Consider the following 19,753-nt stretch of genomic DNA (forward strand, 5'->3'; position numbering starts at 1 on the left):
TTACGAAAAGGAATATCTCGGATTAAAAAGTAATAGAGACTAATCCATTGAACACAACCCTATAAGACTAGTAAGGAAACATCACTCACTATAACACATGTCTAAAGAGTTGTATAACTTGATTGATAACACATGTCTAGAGAGTTGTATAACTTGATTGATGAGTATTTTACAATACAAACACCTGCTTTCTTTTTTTCGCTGCACTTTCCCTGGTTTTGGTTGTAGCCGGACTTTACATTTGACTTTGGAAACATAACACAACTGCATAATATATGTGTTTAAAAAAATAAAGTTGTATAATTATATAAAATAAAAAGTAAAATAGTAGATACAAAGTGATTATAAAAATTTATTGGTGTTAAAATATCATTGCTTCATTTTATAATAGAAATTTGATTCTATGTACGCATATAAGATTATCAAATTACTAGTTAGAAAATTAATATTTTACAAATATGCTGGAATTAATTATTTATATATTTTTTCGATCTTATTATAAATTTTAATAAATCTTTATTAATCATTGGTCAGAAGGCCTCCAGTAAATAATAATATCATATATTAATGTTATATTATTTAAGTAATTTCATCACATGACATTTTAATTTGTTATGTCAACGCTATACTACTTGACTTGTTTAAATTGAAGAATGAATTCGAAAGAGTAAAAAATTAAAATAAAAAGTAAAATAGTTTGAATTAAAAGAAAAAATATATAAAAAAGAAAACAAAAATAAATTATGAAAATTCGTAAGTGATTTAATTGATATAAAAGTTTATAAAATAACATATTTATAAAATAATCAAAATATGTTTATAATTATAAATATTTATTATTATTATTATATATTATTAATATGAATTAATTTTTATTTTATTATTTTAGACTTTTATTAATATTTTATTATGTTATATATGGTAGTCATAATCATAATAGTTCTTCTTATTCTTTGAACGCATAATAGTAAATCACTGGCAAAATTCTTGACAAAAATTATTAAGGTTTTCAAAAATATAATTTAAAATAAAGATATTAAAGTTAAATTTTTCAAGACAAGCAAAACATAAATTAAATAATTATCTGTATTTAAAATATTGAAAAATTATAATAATTAATTATTATTTTTTCTTAATTTCAAAAAATAATATTTAAATTACATGACGCCCTTTGTTCAAGACTCCTTTTCTTCAAATTATGTGAGATGATTCCCTTGTCCTAATAATCACTCATCACTTTTTCTTTTCTGATCCAAAAAAATATAAGTGAGGGATGACTGGATCAAGTGAGGTCATAACTTATTCTCTTATCATCTTTAATCTCTCTTTCTTATAACTTCTTCATGGCTGATCGTAAATTTGAATGGGAGGTAATGCACTGATTTTTAACATTGGCAATATCCAAATATGTAACATGGCAATAGAAACCATTCCATGTTAGAAATATCATTGTCCAACCACCAACAACATTGAAGAGACTAATATGTGAAAAAGGTGATGATATTTTTACACCTGCTCTACTTACATTCACAACTAAATATTAATATTTGAAATAAAAGAAATTAAAAAATATTTTTTAAAAAAATGTAGGTAAAATATAAAATGTTAAAATAATTTTTAAAATTAAAAAAATTTAAAAAAATTAAAATATTAATATTTAGTGGGTGTAGGGTGGAGCATGAGGTGTCAAAAAACCATTTTCCTATGTGGAAAGGGTGATGATATTTCGACACTATGCTCCACTTTACATCCACAACTAAATATTAATATTTGTAATAAAAAAATTAAAAATTAAAAAATATTTTCAATGAAAATATAGGCAAAATGTAAAATGTTAAAATAATTTTCAAAATTAAAAAAAAATTAAAATATTAATATTTAGTGGGTGTAGGGTGGAGTATGAGGTGTCAAAAAATCATTTTCCTATGTGAAAGGAGTGATGATATTTTGACACCTCTGCTTCATTTTATATCCACAACTAAATATTAATATTTATAATAAAAAAATTAAAAAAATAAAAAAATATTTTTAATGAATATATAGGAAAAAAAAATGTAAAATGTTAAAATAATTTTTAAAATTAAAAAAATTTTAAAAAAAAATATTAATATTTAGTAGGGGAGGGTGTAGCATCAATGCTTCCTTTTAGAAAAGTAAGAGATTGTAAGAGTTTTTATGTGTGGTTTAGTAATGTAGTAAACTATCATTCGTTCAGTCAGATGTTAGTGAGTACTAAGCAAGAAGTGCTTATCGAGTTCACAGTAATAATTTTAATTAAAAAATAATATAAAAAGTATTAAAATATTAATTTATTACTATGTAAAGGGTATGTTTTCATTATTGATGGTAACACAATGTTATAAAAAAGGTCATAACTTACATCTTCATGCATACCCTTCTCAATCTTTAATCTCTTTCTTTTAGCTGTGGTTAAAATCACCTTTCAATAATGCACTGACTTTTAACATTGGCAATATCCAAATATGTAACATGGCCATTGAAACCAACCCTGTTGATGGCCTTGTTGCCTTCATCTTCTTTGTACTTCTTTGTTTTTTATGGGTAATGTTATCATTATAAAAACTAAACTTGTATAATTATATAAAAGAATAAAAAGTAAAATAGTACATACAAAATGATTATAAAAATTTATTAGTGTTAAATATCATTGTCTCATTTTATAATAGAATTTTGATTTCATTTATTACACATAAGATTATCAGAATTACTAGTTAGAAAATTAATAATTTTAAAATAATGGTAATAAATATAAATTAATAATAATTAAATAAATTTATTAAATAATAAATTTGTATCAAATATTTTATCATATTATTAATAAAATAAATAAATAAAATTTATAATGTAATAAAAGAAATATAGTCATTTACAAAATTTTAATTAATTTAAATATACACACAAATTTTTCATATTTTATTATTCAAATGTTTTTAAAAATAAAAAAATGATTAACTTATATTTTAGATCATTTAAAAAATAAAAAATAAAATCCAAATACACTCTTTCTTGGGACTTTCCTTTCTTGATGGTATTTGTTAAAAGAGTTCGGGGGAAAACATTGAAAAGGCTAATATGTGAAAATTTATAGGTTCAATCAGTCGTCATGCGTCTTTTAGTAAAGGGAGTTGTCATGGGTCCTTTAGTTAAGAGTATGCGTCTAGTAAAGAGTATGCCCTCACTAAAGAGAGGTGTTAGTTCTTTAGTAAAGAAAAGACTATGTGTTTAGTAAACGCGTCCTTCAGTAAAGAGAGGTGTGAAGTGAGTTATTTTAATTCCATAATTTTTTTATTAAAAATAAATCATGGAATTAAAATAAAAAATAAAAACATACAGATCAAAGTAATAAAAGAAAAGATTAAGAAAAAAATATTAAAATAAAAATAAATACAATAAACAGTAATAAAAACTCACTTTACAATCTAATAAATTAATATTTTAATTACATTTTTTATTATTAATTTAAAATGTTATTATAAATGATTATCAATTACATATGTTGTACTTTTTTTTGGGATGAAAAAGAAAGTTCATTTTTAATAATTTAAGTTAATTTATTATTATTAAAAAAATGTAATAAGTATTTTTTTTCTTTTAAAATATATAATAATTAAATTTGTAATAAAATAAAAATAATTAATAAAATAAAATAAATTTAATATTTTGTTAATACATATGTTTTATGTGAAATAAATAAAATAAAAATAACTAAATATTAGTGATTTAGTTTAATTTAAAATATTACTTTTTTATTTATTAAGTTTTTATAATAATTTTTGTTTTAATTTAAAATTTATTTTAACTTTAATTTATATTTTTAAAAATCTGTTAAATATATTATATGTTTTTTTATATATGTTTATAATTTTTATATTAAATATATTATACTTTTCTGTTATTATTATTTCATTAATATTTATATTTACATTTAATAAAATAAAATAAATAAATTATATAATATAAATAATTATTATTATTAAAATAAAAATTAATAATATGTAAAATAAATAAAAATATTAATAATAAACTTATAAAATAATAATATATAATATAGTTAAATCAGATATTCCAAGCAAGGAGGGACATGAACTTTGGGGGAAAAAAAAAAGAAAGAGAGAAAAGCTTGTACATTTTTTTTTTCATAACCATTTTTTATTTTGAGAGGCAAAGAGAGTTCTTATTGTGTCTCTGACGACAATACACAAGTGACGCAAACTTCCACCCTAGAATTTCCACACCCCATCACCAAAACCCTTTTCCCTCTTAACTCTTCTCCACTCTTATACAAACTCATGTGTCTTATGGGCGCTCCAAACTCTTCTACACTTAGATATAACATAGTTAAAATAATTATAAATAATAAAAAATATTATTTTCTCTCACACTATACCCTCTGAATCCACTTTATTTTAATCCCAACGATACTTTCATTCTTGATGGTAACACCTATAAAAAAGGTCATAACCCTCATGCATATACCATTCTTAATCTTTAAGCTCTCTTTCTTTTAGCTGTCGATAAAATCACCTTTCAACTTCTTCATGGCTGATGGTGCATTTGGAATGAGAGGTAATGCACTGATTTTTAACACAGCCAATATCCAAATATGTAACAGGCCAATAGAAACCAATCCTGGTGATGCCCTTGTTGCCTTCATCTTCTTTGTACTTCTCCCTTTCCTTCAACTCAGATATCCTGAAAATCCCTCCCCATTTCACCTCCATCCAAACACCATTTGGCTTTCCATTCTTAGCTTTCTTCTTTATTGCTTCTTCACCTTCTCGAGTAACCTCAACTTTGGTATCAGAGTTAATCACTTTCAAACCCTCAAGCGTGTCTTCGCTTCACTCTCATTGCTTTGCTTGCTGGTGATGTTGCTACCCGACACTTGGGAATGCTTCGCTTTCCTTCTTTACATTTTATGGTTCATGATCTGGTTCATCATTCATGTGCTCCCCGCCATCAAAACTCACTTCATGGAAGCAAGGGTGCAACGTCCATATACGAGGAGGGTGGTGCGTCGTCCACTGTTACCAATCACTTCAATGGACTTTAATTAACTCTGCTTCTGTTTGGGAGAGGGCATGAGGACGGAAGTGGCAAGGTGAGGGCATGAGGACGGAAGGCCTGTAATAAAATTTATGTAATATTACTTTAGTTATCCAAGTATCTATGAGATTATGAATTATGTAACAGTAGCATCACTTTCTCTCTCTATTGAAACATCTCTAATATGCACTCATGAATCAGAACTGAGCTTCATAAAGAAACAAACCGCACAGGTTCGGCAGCATGCGACAACAACAAAAGTTGCTAATCAACAAAAACAACGCCGATGAAAGATTGAAAATGTGGTTAGAATGAAAATATGAAACCCACGCTGTGGAATCACAACGGGGACTGCAGCAGTTTCTTTGCACTGTCTTGTGAAGACTCTTGCAACTAATTGCAACTAAGCTGAAAAGCAGTAGCTGAAAAGCACCTTCGGACCGAACTAACTTTAAAACATATTAAATTTATTCATCATCTAAATACTTGAATTAGGGTGAAAAAAACATGAGGATGGTTGTGCGTCCAATGAGGATGGAAGTGGAAAGAGAAATAAAAGAGAAGAATAGTGGAGAGTTAACTTTTGAATTTTAGAGAAAACGATTATATTTAAGTCAAATGTTACTACATAGACATGATTGATAAAGAGAAATGTAAAATATTTATATAAAATATTTTTTAAAGAATAAAATAAAATTAAAAGGGGTACTTAAAGTGTCCCAACCATTCTAATACTACTTATGAAAATATCTTTGAGATTATAAATTATTTAAATTAAAATAAAATATCAAGTTTTCATTTTCTTGTTATTTTTTTTACTTTGTTTCTATTTAACAGAGTTTTATATATATACTGTATTCCTTTTTATATGAAATAAGATAATATAATTCTTTTTCTTCTCTTACTTTCTCCCTTTTCCTACATAGCACTGCTATCTGTCATAAAAGGCTAATCACACACATAAGAAGGTTGCTGCACATAGTGTGATAAGAAGGTTGCTTCACGGGGATCATGAAAACCAGAATTCAATATAAAAATAAATCTTTATATATAATAAAGCAAACGTGACCAGTAACATCAATTTCTGTCTCTAAATCCACTATGAATCATGCATGTAACCAGAAAAAAATTGCAAGATAAAAACTGCACCAGATCCTATTACGTACAAAAAAAAATATGCAGCAGCTTGAAACATCATTTAATATACACTCATGAATTAGAACTGAGCTTCATAAAGAAACAAACACGTATAGGTAGGTGCAGCAACGAAAGGCTAATCGTTTTGGTCACCACTTGCTATCTATGGTGGCAACTGCAAGTTCAACACCAGTAATCAACAACCACAAAAACAATGAACTCTATTATTTTAATATCTTTTCATATTATTTAATTAATTATAAATTTATTTTTTTATTATATATATTTATTTCTAAATCATCATATTAATAATTATATACAAATTCAAAAATTATAAAAATATTATTTTCCTGTTTTTGTGTGGTACTGGGGCTGGAACACTGTATTTTTAAAACCTAAAATATATTAAATTTATTCATCACCTAAATACTTAAATTAGGGTGGAATTTTTTTTTTTAAAATCTCTCATTGAAAAAAAATAGATATTCTTCTAACCTTTACTAAATTTCATCTACATAGTAAATGATAGAACATAATTCATCTTCATCTTTTAAAATTAATTTGAGGGAAGAATATTATCATGATTCTAACTAGCAATATTTTGATTATAATTATTTATTGGAAACGCTTGTACAGATTAAAAAGTTAAAATTTATAATATTATTATCACAAGTATGTGTCATTTTTTTTATCAGAAAAAAGATTGAATAACAGGAACCATTTAAGGGGTGGTTCAACCCTTATACATACCTAAAAAAAATGAGACAATTTCTCGGTTTTTTGACCATCATGGGGTTATTTTTTTTTTTTTTTTACCAAAATGGGGTCCGTTTAAAAAAAATTACAAATTTAGGCAAGTCGTGCCAATTAGGCACGACTTCATATGCACAAATCGTTCCAATTAGGCACGACTTCTGTCTTGTCATACTGAAGTCGTGCCACGACTTCAGCCACGCCATAATTTTTTTTATTTTATTGTTTATATATTGGGTAGTAAATTATGTAATGTTAAAAATTAATTTGATACATAATTTTCTAAGAGTGTTAGTTTTAAGGAACAAAAAATTGGAATAATTTACTTCTAGTTCAACTTTATATTTTTATTTTATATCTTGTAATGAATCTTACTAAGTTGTTTAGTTCTAATTAATCTCTTATCATCATTACGTGTTTTGTAAAATCATTACTTCTCAAATTATTTATTTTGCAAATTCACAACAATAATTCTCTATTTATTTTTCAAATACAATAAATTTTCATTTATCTATTTATTTCCAAATTCAATAACAATTTTCTTCATTTTTTAATTAATCAAGTTATTGTATTACATTACTGTCAAACATGATTCATACACGATTATCCAATTTTTTGTTCCTTAAAACTAACACTCTTAGAAAATTATGTATCAAATTAATTTTTAACATTACATAACTTACTACCCAATATATAAACAATAAAATAAAATAAAAATATGACGTGGCAGAAGTCGTGCCAACAGTATGACAGGACAGAAGTCGTGCCAAGTTGACACGACTTCAGTATGACAAGGCAGAAGTCGTGCCTAATTGGGACGATTTGTGCATATGAAGTCGTGCCAAATTGGCACCACTTGCCTAAATTTGTAATTTTTTTAAAACAGACTCCATTTTGGTAAAAAAAAATAAAAAATAATCACATTATGGTCAAAAAACCCAATTTCTCTGGTCTCCCAAACCAACAAATAGAGAGACAAACAAATCTACCACTAAAAACCGTACAGCCCGTACACTTTCAAGGCTAACCCGTACAAATTCAAAACTAACCCGTACAAATTCAAATCTAACCCGTACAAATTCAAATTTAACCCGTACAAACTCAAAACCAAACCCAATACAAGTTCTTTGCAACCACAACAAGGGGCAAAAAGAACAACAGAAGCTTAGAACAACAAACAACCCAATCGAAGGAGTAAACTCACTTTATTGAAAACATACAAGCCCTAGGATCAATGCACCACCCAGAGTAGGTAAAACTAGCAGAAACAATTTTAGAAGTTACCCAAGACCAAGTCTTTAATTGTGCCAAAGTGAACACTTCCGAAGGATTTATCACCCCTCCTTATAAAATATGTTTATTCATGTGCTTCCATAATTCACTAACTACAACTATCCAAACACAATTCCAAACTACATTAACCTGAACAGGAGCATTTAGCAAAATAAAATGCAAGAAGTGAGTTGTTGGGACAACATGGTCAACCGACGTATAGCACTGATTCCAGACTAACCAAGCAATCCTGCCATAAAAAAACATGTGTTTCGACGACTCCACAGCCATCCTGCAAAAACATGTGTTGTGTCATACTATTTATATTCTAATTAATAAAAAAAATTAACTGATAGTTAAAGTACTTATCCGGAAATGAATAAATACACGTAATAGTTGATAAATGTTAATTAGATTATGGAAAAAACTGTACTCGGTATTTACTCTTTGTTTATTTTAGATAAATAATTCTCATTGGTTTTAACTTCAAAGTTGATATATACTTAGAGTTTTAACTTTAACATTTTACACCTCACAACTTCAAATACAATTCACTCAAGATTAATCCTTAAAATCCACCCTTCTTAGACAATTCATAAAAAACTAATTTAAAAATATTATTAAAATTTATATATAAAAGTATATTTTAGTTAGAAGAAATCAATTTCTTCCAAGCTGAAGATTATATGACTAAGTTCAATTTTTTTATAAATAAAATGCTAATCCTTAATTGATTACTTAAAATGAAAAGTGAAATATTATTAGAAATTTATCATATTAAATAATAAATATTAATTGCTCTAAATTTAAATATATGAGATAAATATTTATGTAAAGTGGATAAAGAGCATAACATGTCTACGAACTAATTAGAAATGATTATTAAGATTTTTTTTATAGTTAAGAACATATATTTATGTATTTTAGTATAACTTAATTAAAATTCAATATTTTTACCCTTTTTACGTAAGTAACAAAGAATACCCCACATGTGTATAACAAACTTTTTCACCCAAATGACAACGGCATACTTATGAGAATTAATTTTATGGATAACATGACACTATTTTATATTTAGTTTTTTGATAGCACCATTTTTTTCACGGAGAGAATTCAGTTTCCAGAACCTTTATCTTTTATTTCTGAAAAAAATATATTTTCTTTTCGGAGAGCTGAATTCTGAGGATTTTTTTTTTTTTTAATAATGAATAGGAGTGGATAAAGGTCTATCGGTGGGTCATCAAAATGGAATTTCTGAACAATATACTCTCAGACTTTCAGTTTTTAACTTTGATTAATGTATGTTTATGTGAAATTAATTATATGGTAACTGAATTTTGAGATAATCTTTTAGATTTTTAGATCTTTTAGAGGAGAAAAGTAACAAATTATACATTTTTCGTTTTGAGATAATCTCACTTTATTACTTATACAATAACACGTATTTTCATTTTTAAAAACAAAAAGAATGTTAGACATACACGTCTCTCTATAAAAATAGTTTTCTATAAAACATACAAAAAGTACATTTTCAAAAAGCATTTCTCTTGAAAATATTTTTTTTTAAATAAACCAAATAAAAAAACATTTTGAACTTCAAATTCAAGAAAAATTTATTTTTTCTCCATAGGTGAGACACATAGTAGTCACGTGAGAGGGAATTGATTAAGTAAAGAAGAGTCGTTATTTGGTTTGGTACAATGTGAGAGAAAATTTAATAAAATTTATTTTTGTATATTAAATAAAAATAATTATAATTCAGTTTTTACACACACCATAAGCAAACACAAGATTCCTAATAAATAACTGTTTTCACCTTTTATATGTTTAATTCTTAAATTGGAATCAAGTTTTGCTTCTTCTTCTTTTTTACCAATTTACTACGTTTTGGTTGAAAAGAGACTTCTGAGTCAATCTAACATAACACGACTTCATAATATTTGTTTTTTATGGGTAATGTTATCATTATAAAAACTAAACTTGTATAAAAAGTAAAATAGTACATACAAAATTATTTTAAAAATTGATTAGTGTTAAATATCATTGTCTCATTTTATAATAGAAATTTGATTTCATTTCCTACACATAAGGTTATCAGAATTACTGGTTAGAAAACTAATAATTTAAAAATAATGGTAATAAATATAAATTAATAATAATTAAATAAATTTATTAAATAATAAATTTGTATCAAATATTTTATTACATTATTAATAAAATAAATAAATAAAATTAATTAAATATATATATACCACTTTCTTTGCAAAGTTTGCATGGAAATGATTTTTGGATTTCTGTGCCTTTTTTTTGTTGTTGTTATTAGGTGGATTTCTGGCCTTTTCATTGCAAATAGTATTTCTATGCCTTTCTCCGCCTGGATACAAACACAACCTTAAAGATGACGTCCAATTCATCCAGTTTTTTTGCGGTCAACAAGTTCAATGCTTTCTAGATCTTCGGTGGAACGGGAAGTTTGATACCGGGGTTGAGGCAACCAATACAAAGGAAATCCTTTCAAGATGTCTAAGTTCTAATCTAATTCTTGCACTTTAAGGAACTTGCCTTTGAAAGATTTATAGGAAGATTGGAAAAGAGTTAAGAGGCCTCGACCGGAGACCCCACTAAGAGAAGCCCAAGAGGATCATTTTGAAGGTTTATACTCAAAAAAATAAAAGAAGACATTGGTTGTCAGAGTAACATCAAAATGAGCACACAGAATATAGGATGAAGTTGTGCAAGAGCAACATTCATCACATTTAAGATACTTTTCTCAAAGAAAGACAACGATCGAAGAACACCGAGCCTAGTAAAGAGGGTTTCATAGAAAAAACAAAAGGGTTTTTCATCACGAAAATCTCTACAAACTGGTTCATCAGGAACACAAAAGAAGGGGAAATCAAGGGAGCGATGTGGTAATGTGAAGGATCAAAGTGTCCTGGGCCTGGCGGGTTCAATTTCAACTTCATTAGGAAAAACTGGGTATACATAAAAGATGAGTTCGTCAAAGCAATGACTTTGTTTCATGAGACAGGTTCTATACCAAAGGGGTGCAATGCATCATTTATAGCCTTGGTACCAAAAATTAAGGATCCATCTAAGTTGGAGCAATATCGACCCATCTCTCTAGTGGGGGCTATATATAAAGTCATCTCAAAGGTGTTGGCTGGTAGAATAAAGAAAGTGCTAAGTTCTGTTGTTGATGAAAGTCAATCTGCATTTCTAAAAGGAAGAGGGATTTTAGATAGCGTGCTCATGGCCAATGAAGCGATAGAGGATTTTAGAAGGTGTGGAAGGAGCGGGTTATGCTTGAAGGTGGACTTTGAAAAAGCCTATGACTCGGTTAGGTGGGAATTTTTATATGACATGCTCTATAAGCTGGGTTTCAACAACAAATGGGTTATGTGGATGCGAGGGTGCTTGGAATCGGCTACAATTTCGGTACTCGTTAATGGGAGCCCAACGGAGGAATTCAAACCAACAAGAGGCTTGAGGCAAGGTGATCCGCTTGCCCCTTTTTTTTTATTGTGGTAGTTGAAGGTTTAGTTGGGTTAGTAAGGAAAGCTAATAAGACCAACCTGCTATCAGGAGTTAAGATTGGTAGAGAGGAAGTGGAGCTTAGTATCCTGCAATTCGCAGATGATACCCTTTTTTCTATGTGAGGAGTACCATAGTAATGTGGTAACCGTGAAGGCGATACTAAGGGGGTTTGAGCTAGCTTCAGGCCTAAAGATAAACTTTCATAAGTCTAAGATTGCTGCAGGAGTAAATGTCGATAGAAACGCTTTGGCAAGCTATGCAAAGACACTGAATTGTGCCCAGATGGGAGTTCCATTTAAGTATCTGGGCTTAGAAGTGGGAGGGAACCCAAGGAAGGTTAAGTTTTGGGAGCCTGTGCTAACCAAACTAAAAGATAGACTCAATGCTTGGAAAGGAAGATTCTTATCCATGGCAGGGAGAATATGTCTAATTAAATCAGTCATCACTGCGGTTCCACTCTTTTACCTTTCCATCTTTAAAGCGTCAGGCTCTATCTACCAAAGCATAATCAGTATTCAACGGAGGTTCTTGTGGGGGTGGGGGAAGGAAAAGAGGTCGATATCATGGGTTAGTTGGGAATACGTGTGTAAATCGAAAGAGGAAGGTAATTTGGGGATCAGAGATATTCGAAAATTCAATTACGCTCTTCTGGCCAAATGGAGGTGGCGGTTAGTGTCGGAAGAGAAAGGGAGGTGGAAGAACTTACTAGTCTCAAAGTATGGGATGGATTCGGACTGGTATCAAATTCCAGTGAAATTTTAGTCATGGTGGAGAGATCTACAGAAAGTTTGTACAGAGGGAGAAGGAGGAGGTTGGTTCCACCAGCAACTACCATAGAGATTAGGAGGTGGTGACAAAGTGAGATTCTGGAAAGATGTGTGGATTGGTAATAAAAACCTTAAAACTCTGTATCGGAGATTGTTCTCATTGTCCCTAAACCAGGGTCTAAAGGTGAATGGGGTTGGGGAGTGGGTAGATGCAGCATGGCAGTGGCAATTAAGGTGGAGGAGGGATAGATTTGAGTGGGAATCTTTGCTAGAAGCCAATTTTATCCAACATATATCCCGGACAAGCTTAACAAGAGAACAGGAAGATGTTAAGACGTGGGGGTGCAATGAAAAGGGGTCCTTCTCTGTCAGCTCAGCATATGAGTGTTGAAGCTGGAGGAAGCTTCTTCCCTACCAAGGCTTGATGTATGTTTGATGAAGAAAATGGCTTGAGTGCTTTGAAGATTGTAATAGGCTTTTAGATTCATATGTAATTAGGCTTGTAAGTGTGTATGATTGCCTTTTGCTGTGTAACCTATCCTAGATGCCTAACCAAGTCTAGATCAAGCACATGGTGTGGTTAAATGGTTTTTGAAAAGTCTTTTGAAATGTTTTTAACAGTTTTAAAACAGTACACAAATAAATCTGTTTTATGGAGAAAGAATCTGTTTATTTCTTCTCTGTTAAAAAGGCTTTCGTTTAATGGTTTTTGAAAAGCTTTTTAAAATGGTTTTAACAGTTTTAAAACAGTACACAAATAAATCTGTTTCATGGAGAAAGAATCTGTTTATTTCTTCTCTGTTAAAAAGGCTTTTCTAAATTTCTGTTAAGGCACCAAGGGAAAACTCAGTTCGTTATTTCAGTTAAGCTGAGCTGGCCTGTGCGTTATACTTTAATCTGTTTCACTGAGAAAGAACAGGTTTATTCCTTGGTGAGTTGAAAGGTTTTTCACAAGTTAGTTAGGGCTCCAAAGGTACCACTCAGACAGTTATTTCTGTTAAGCTGAGTTGGCAGTTTTCACAAATAAATCTGTTAAGATTCAAAACTAAATCTGTTGTTTTCTTAACTGCTTTTGAACTATTTTTTTGAAAAGAAGTTAGAAACTGTTTTCTATATAAACAAAGTCTCTCTCACATGAATAAGTGCTGAGGAATTACGCTTTTAACAGAGATCAAACAATTTCCATGTGAGAAGAAGGATTAAAAAGAGTTTTTGAAAGGTTTCCAAAGAGATTTTCAAGTGTGCTTGTTCTAGGAAACCTTGAATCTTGGTGAAGGTGCTGATGCAGTTTCTGCAGCAAATTGAACTACTGGTTTTGAGTTCTTGCATCTTCTTTTCAGGTGTAATCTTTCCTTTATTCTGTTTTGTAAAGGTGTAAGTGTTAGTCACTCCTTGATAGGGTTTCTTGGAGTGCAAGGTGTGCTGAAATAGGGTTTTTCAGCATTGTGTGTGGTGTTCTTGTAGTGTTCAAGAACTGCTGGTTTTGTAAGTGATTGACACTGTTTTTTAGTGAATTCCACCTTGGGGTAAGGTGAGACTGGATGTAGCTCTGTATGAGTGAACCGGTATAAAAACGTGTGTATCTTGCATTCTCATCCCTGCACTCTTTTCTGTTTTCGCTTAATTCTGTCAAGAACTAAATCTGTTCTTTTTAAATTGAATCTGTTAATTCTGGGTTAAGTGAAAACTGTTCTTCCTGTCTTGTTAAAGTTTTATGATCATAAACAAGGTTGCTGCATATAATGGCTTAAGTGAATTGTGAACAAACTGACCATTCATTAAAACCTATGAAAGGATCTTTTTTCTTGAAATCTTGTGTTGTGTAATTTTGGTTGATCTCTAAGCATAGCTATATCTTTTATCCTCACAAAAATAAGCTGATCTGGTTCTGTTCTGATTCTCTGTTGATCACAATTTTACAGTGAACAATATTCAAATTGTGCCAATACTGCTCTGAAAAATCAATCTGTTTCATGTAAAAACAATCTGTTCTTTTTGCCTCTGGAATACTGAAAAATTGTGTGTTCTTGCGAAAATTTTATAAGCTCAATTCACCCCTCCCCTCTTGAACTTAGACACTAATAGACCCAACAATGAGTTCCTATCTAAGTAGGTTAGCAACCCTCATCGGGAAGTGTTTAAGAACCTGTGGGAAATCAAAGCGTTCCCCAATGTCATAAGCACAGCTTGGAGGGTTCTCCTATGCATAATCCCAACTAGAGTGTGTCTTAGTAGGAGAGGGATGATGTTAAACACAATATTGTGTGCTTTATTCAAAACGAAGGATGAATCATGCCAACATATTTTCATAGAATGTCATTATGCCCAGAGTATGTGGACACTGTGTTTTAAATGGATAGGTATATCGTTTGTTCAAAACAATGTATTATTGATGCATTTTGAGAGCTTATGCTTGTCACAAGTAAACAACGAACAAAATCTCCTATGGGCAACTATTGTGAGGTGCATTTGGGAGCATAGGAATTCTATTGTATTTAAACAAGGTGTAGTAGATGTGGAAGAGATCTTCTAGATGGTTCAAGTTAAGTCATGGCAATGGCTAAAGCACAAGGGACAACCTTTTAACTACTCACTTGTAGATTGGGTTCTTAATCCTTTAATATGTATTAGAAGCTTTAAGTAATTGAATATTGATTAACACTTACAAGGGAACCTGCAAATTGGTAAGGTTTGTTGCTGTACTGGAAGCCAGAAAAGGAGAAGTGAGCAATTCCAGGGGCTCCAAAAAGGATTGTTGGGAGAGGTTTTGAGGTGAGTTGTGGATGCAGAATGGATGTACTGGAAGATATACTATGTCCAGTGATAACTCTAAAGAGCTGGTAAGGGTGAAAAGTGTGATTAGAGGTAGAGGTGCTACTATTAAAACCAGTTGTTCATTAGAATTGTTGGCGTGTGGTAGTGAGATGGAGTAGTAAGGCATGTGTAACACTAACTTATCAGCACAATATATGGGGTCTAAAATTGTTATAGAGAACCTATATAGGTTGCTGCGAGTTAGTCCATCATTTGTCCCTATTCCTCATCATGACAGCAACACCTTTCCTTATATTCCCAAATGTTGGCAAGGTGGGGGTCCTATTGGCTTCTATACACAATCCAGTATCTAATTCATTCGTATATAACTATCTAAGGAAATGGCTTTGTGTGAGAGCAGAATTGATGTTTGTAGTGGCAGGTTTAAGGCCTAGTAATGTAGAGATACAAGGGTTTTTTTTTACCTCTGTTTCAGCTTGATTTGGGTGATTAAGCAGGGCAAGTTTTTGATTTTGTTGTGATCATGCTGTAAAAAACAACTTTTATTCTCTCACCATGGAAGAGCGTGGCTGGGGGATTGGAAAGGGTGGCTACAAGGACATCTTTGTTAGTTAGCTAATATTGGACCATTAATTATTAATCATGATGGTGGTAACAATGATGGTTGAACCAATCAGACCATCACAGGTTTGGTCTCAAGGAGTTTTGATGCAGGGAAGAAAATTTGTGCATTCTGAATATAGAAAGGTATGCAAGGAAAAAGGAAAACAAAGTTGGAAAAGTAGGTATGCTGGAATGGAATGTCGAAGTGCAAATTGCAAAGCTAGAAGTAGGCTTCTTTCTATTGTAATTAGCTAAGCCATGCACCAATGTTTTAATTTTTATGCAGATGTTTTCCAACAGTATGATTAGCAAGCATGGTGGGTGGGTTGGTGGTTTTTTGTGTAAGGGTTGAGCCACCTCTGAAGTGTCCCCTTTAATTTTATTAATTCTTTGCTGATAAAAAAAAAACACAAGGCACAACACATACATTTAATTCAATACCAAAAAGGCTTAATGTTTGAGCATGACATAATTGCTCTATGCACTTGGCAAAAGTAAAAAAGGAGGTCTCATGAAGGACATCACGTCTGACTCAAGTATATACAAAATTATAATCCATGAAGTTAAAATGGAGGACGCGAAACAAAGTAATGTTTGGTTTATTCACAATAGAAGGGCAATCAAGTGGAAGAAAAGACACACATATAAGGAATAGAATAGTAGAATAAAAAGGGCAAGTCGTACCTGAGAGCAAGTTGAGTTCGAAGGGAGCAGAGTGAATAACGAAGGAGATGAAGAATGAAGAAGAGTGAAGGGTGGGAAGAGAAAAGGGTGAAAAAAGAGGAATGGAAGGGAATAGTGTGCTAAAACGTTGAATGGAGAACCCATGAAGAGATAGGAAGCAATCTGCTAGGTTTCCCGAGCCCAATAAGAATTTATTCAACAAAAACAGAGGCCAGGCACTGAAACACGTTTGCATGGCAAGTGTTCAAACTTTTAAGCCTCATTGGCTTATGCCAGAGACTAAGGGACTGTATGGTTATGGGTCGATCCCATACAAGATAAATGATGGTTGTTTCAAGATTTTAAGCCTCATTGACTTATGTCTGAAGCTGAGAGGTTATATAATCATGGACCGATCGAGATGAGTCATGGGTCGATCCCATACAAAATGAAGATTGTTGTTTTAAGAAGTTTTTAAGTTTCATTAACTTACGAAAAGCTTTTCGAATTAAAAAATAATAGACTAATTCAACACAACAATATAGGACTAGTAAGGAAACATCCCTCACTATAACACATGTCTAAAGAGTTGTGTAACTTGATTGATGGGTATTTTGCAATACAAACACCTGTTTTCTTTTTTTCGCTGCACTTTCCCAGGTTTTGGTTGTAGCCAGACTTTACATTTGACTATGGAAACATAACACAACTGCATAATATATGTGTTTAAATTTTTTTTTTGTATAATTAAATAAAATAAAAAGTAAAATAGTAGATACAAAGTGATTATAAAAATTTATTGGTGTTAAAATATCATTGCTTCATTTTATAATAGAAATTTGATTCTATTTACGCATATAAGATTATCTCATTACTAGTTAGAAAATTAATATTTTAAAAATATGCTGGAATTAATTATTTATATATTTTTTCGATCTTATTATAAATTTTAATAAATCTTTATTAATCATTGGTCAGAAGGCCTCCAGTAAATAATAAGATCATATATTAATGTTATATTATTTAAGTAATTTCATCACATGACATTTTAATTTGTTATGTCAACGCTATACTATTTGACTTGTTTAAATTGAAGAATGAATTCGAAAGAGTAAAAAATAAAAATAAAAACTAAAATAATTTGAATTAAAAGAAAAAATATATAAAATAAAAGAAAAATAAATAAATTATGAAAAATCGTAAGTGATTTAATTGATATAAAAGTTTATAAAATAACATATTTATAAAATAATCAAAATATGTTTATAATTATAAATATTTGTTATTATTATTATTATTAATTAATTTTTATTTTATTATTTTAGACTTGTATTAATATTTTATTATGTTATATATGGTAGCCATAATCATACTAGTTCTTCTTATTCTTTGAACGCATAATAGTCAATCACTTCAAAATTCTTGACAAAAATTATTAAGGTTTACAAAAATATAATTTTAAATAAAGATATTAAAGTTAAATTTTTCAAGACAAGCAAAACATAAATTAAATAATTATCTGTATTTAAAATATTGAAAAATTATAATAATTAATTATTATTTTTCTTAATTTCAAAAATTAATATTGCAATATGATAAACTTTTTTATAAATTATGTATACTAACCTGTGGCATTATTAGTTTGCATAAGACCAAATTCATTAGTTAAAATACTTCAGTGCCTTCCCACCCCCAACATTTCCTTTACTTTACCAGACTGCCGACCTTTGTCTCACGTGGGTGGGTCCTGTCGGCACAATGACAACAGTTCCCTCTATATATTCTGTCTTTCCTCAGGTTCCGGATCTATTCCTCTATCTCTTCTCTATCTCAACTTTTCGGCTTCTTTCAACTGTCTTCAACACCACCTAAATGTTTTTCATGGCTCATGTTCTAAGGCAAATATTTTATTATATTATTAATAAAATAAATAAAAATAATATAATGAAAATAAATATAATTATTTATAAAATTTTAATTAACTTAATATACATAAAAGTTCCTCATATTTTATTATTCAATATTTTTAGAAATAAAAATAAATTTGTATTTATATTTCACACTTTTTAAAAAAAATAAAAAATTCTATCACGTTAAATCCCTTCTAACCAGCAAAATCTAAACAGTCTTTCTTGATTATTAATTCTTAAATTCTCAAACATTCACTATCACAAATGTTAGAAAAATACATTCCATTTTCTACCGAAACACATCTTTTCCTTTCCCATCAAATCACATTATGTGAGAAATGATAAGGTAAGGGAACTTTCGTGGATGTCTCAGCATAACTCAACTTTGAATAGGAAAAGATTTCTTTAACCCGAGAAAAAGTAAAATCACAAAGACGACCCAGTGATATTAAATGACCCATGGACTTGATCCTCATGCGTACCCTTGTCTCACTCTTTAATCACTCCTTCTTTTAGCTGTCGTCAAAATCAGGTTTCAACTTCTTCATGGCTGATCGTGCAGTTGGAATGAGAGGTAATGAACTGATTTTTAACATAGGCAATATCCAAATATGTAACATGGCAATAGAAACTCACCCTGTTGATGGCCTTGTTGCCTTCATCTTCTTTGTACTTCTCGCTTTCCTCCAACTCAGATATCCAGAAAATTCCACCCCATTTCACCTTCATCCAAACACCATTTGGCTTTCCATTCTTAGCTTTCTTCTTTATTGCTTCTTCACCTTCTCTGGTAACCTCAACTTTGGTATCAGAGTTAATCACTTTCAAACCCTCAAGCGTGTCTTCGCTTCACTCTCATTGCTTTGCATGCTGGTGCTGTTGCTACCCGAAACTTGGGAACGCTTCGGTTTCCTTATTTACATTTTATGGTTCATCACTCATGTGCTCTCCTTTATCAAAACCCACTTCATGAAAACAAGGGTGCAACGTCGATACTCGAGGAGGGTGGTGCGTCCACTGTTACCAATCACTTCAATGGATTTTAATTAACTGCTTCATCACTGGGTCTTGCTTTGTTTGAGTTTTGGAAGAGTGTGCTGTTACTCCTTTTTTATGTGTCTGGCATAGGGATATTAATTTACATCAAACTTTACTATCAAAGCACAACAAGGAGAATTATCCCTCACTTCTATAAGTTTGTCATCCAAATTTACACTGTCAATAGTTTTACGTAAAGTTAATATATATCAATTATATAAGGCGTAATTA

At 30.2% G+C, this 19,753-nt stretch overlaps 1 protein-coding gene across 1 annotated transcript; it reads left to right on the top strand.

The window, feature by feature from the left end:
• Positions 1–19,030: 19,030 nt before the first annotated feature.
• Positions 19,031–19,534, top strand: LOC150024789 (uncharacterized). The gene has a single exon (XM_090296310.1). The coding sequence runs from the start codon at positions 19,031–19,033 to the stop codon at positions 19,532–19,534; it is 504 nt and encodes a 167-aa protein (XP_090152436.1).
• Positions 19,535–19,753: the final 219 nt, after the last annotated feature.

The sequence above is a fragment of the Phaseolus vulgaris genome, chromosome 10, assembly GCF_051622355.1.
Source record: "Phaseolus vulgaris cultivar YP4 chromosome 10, ASM5162235v1, whole genome shotgun sequence".
In the NCBI taxonomy this organism is placed as follows: Eukaryota; Viridiplantae; Streptophyta; class Magnoliopsida; order Fabales; family Fabaceae; genus Phaseolus; species Phaseolus vulgaris.

What these genes read in the sequence shown, in the direction of transcription:
- LOC150024789 (XM_090296310.1), top strand. Translation starts at nt 19,031, where the DNA reads ATGGCTGATCGTGCAGTTGGAATGAGAGGTAATGAACTGATTTTTAAC.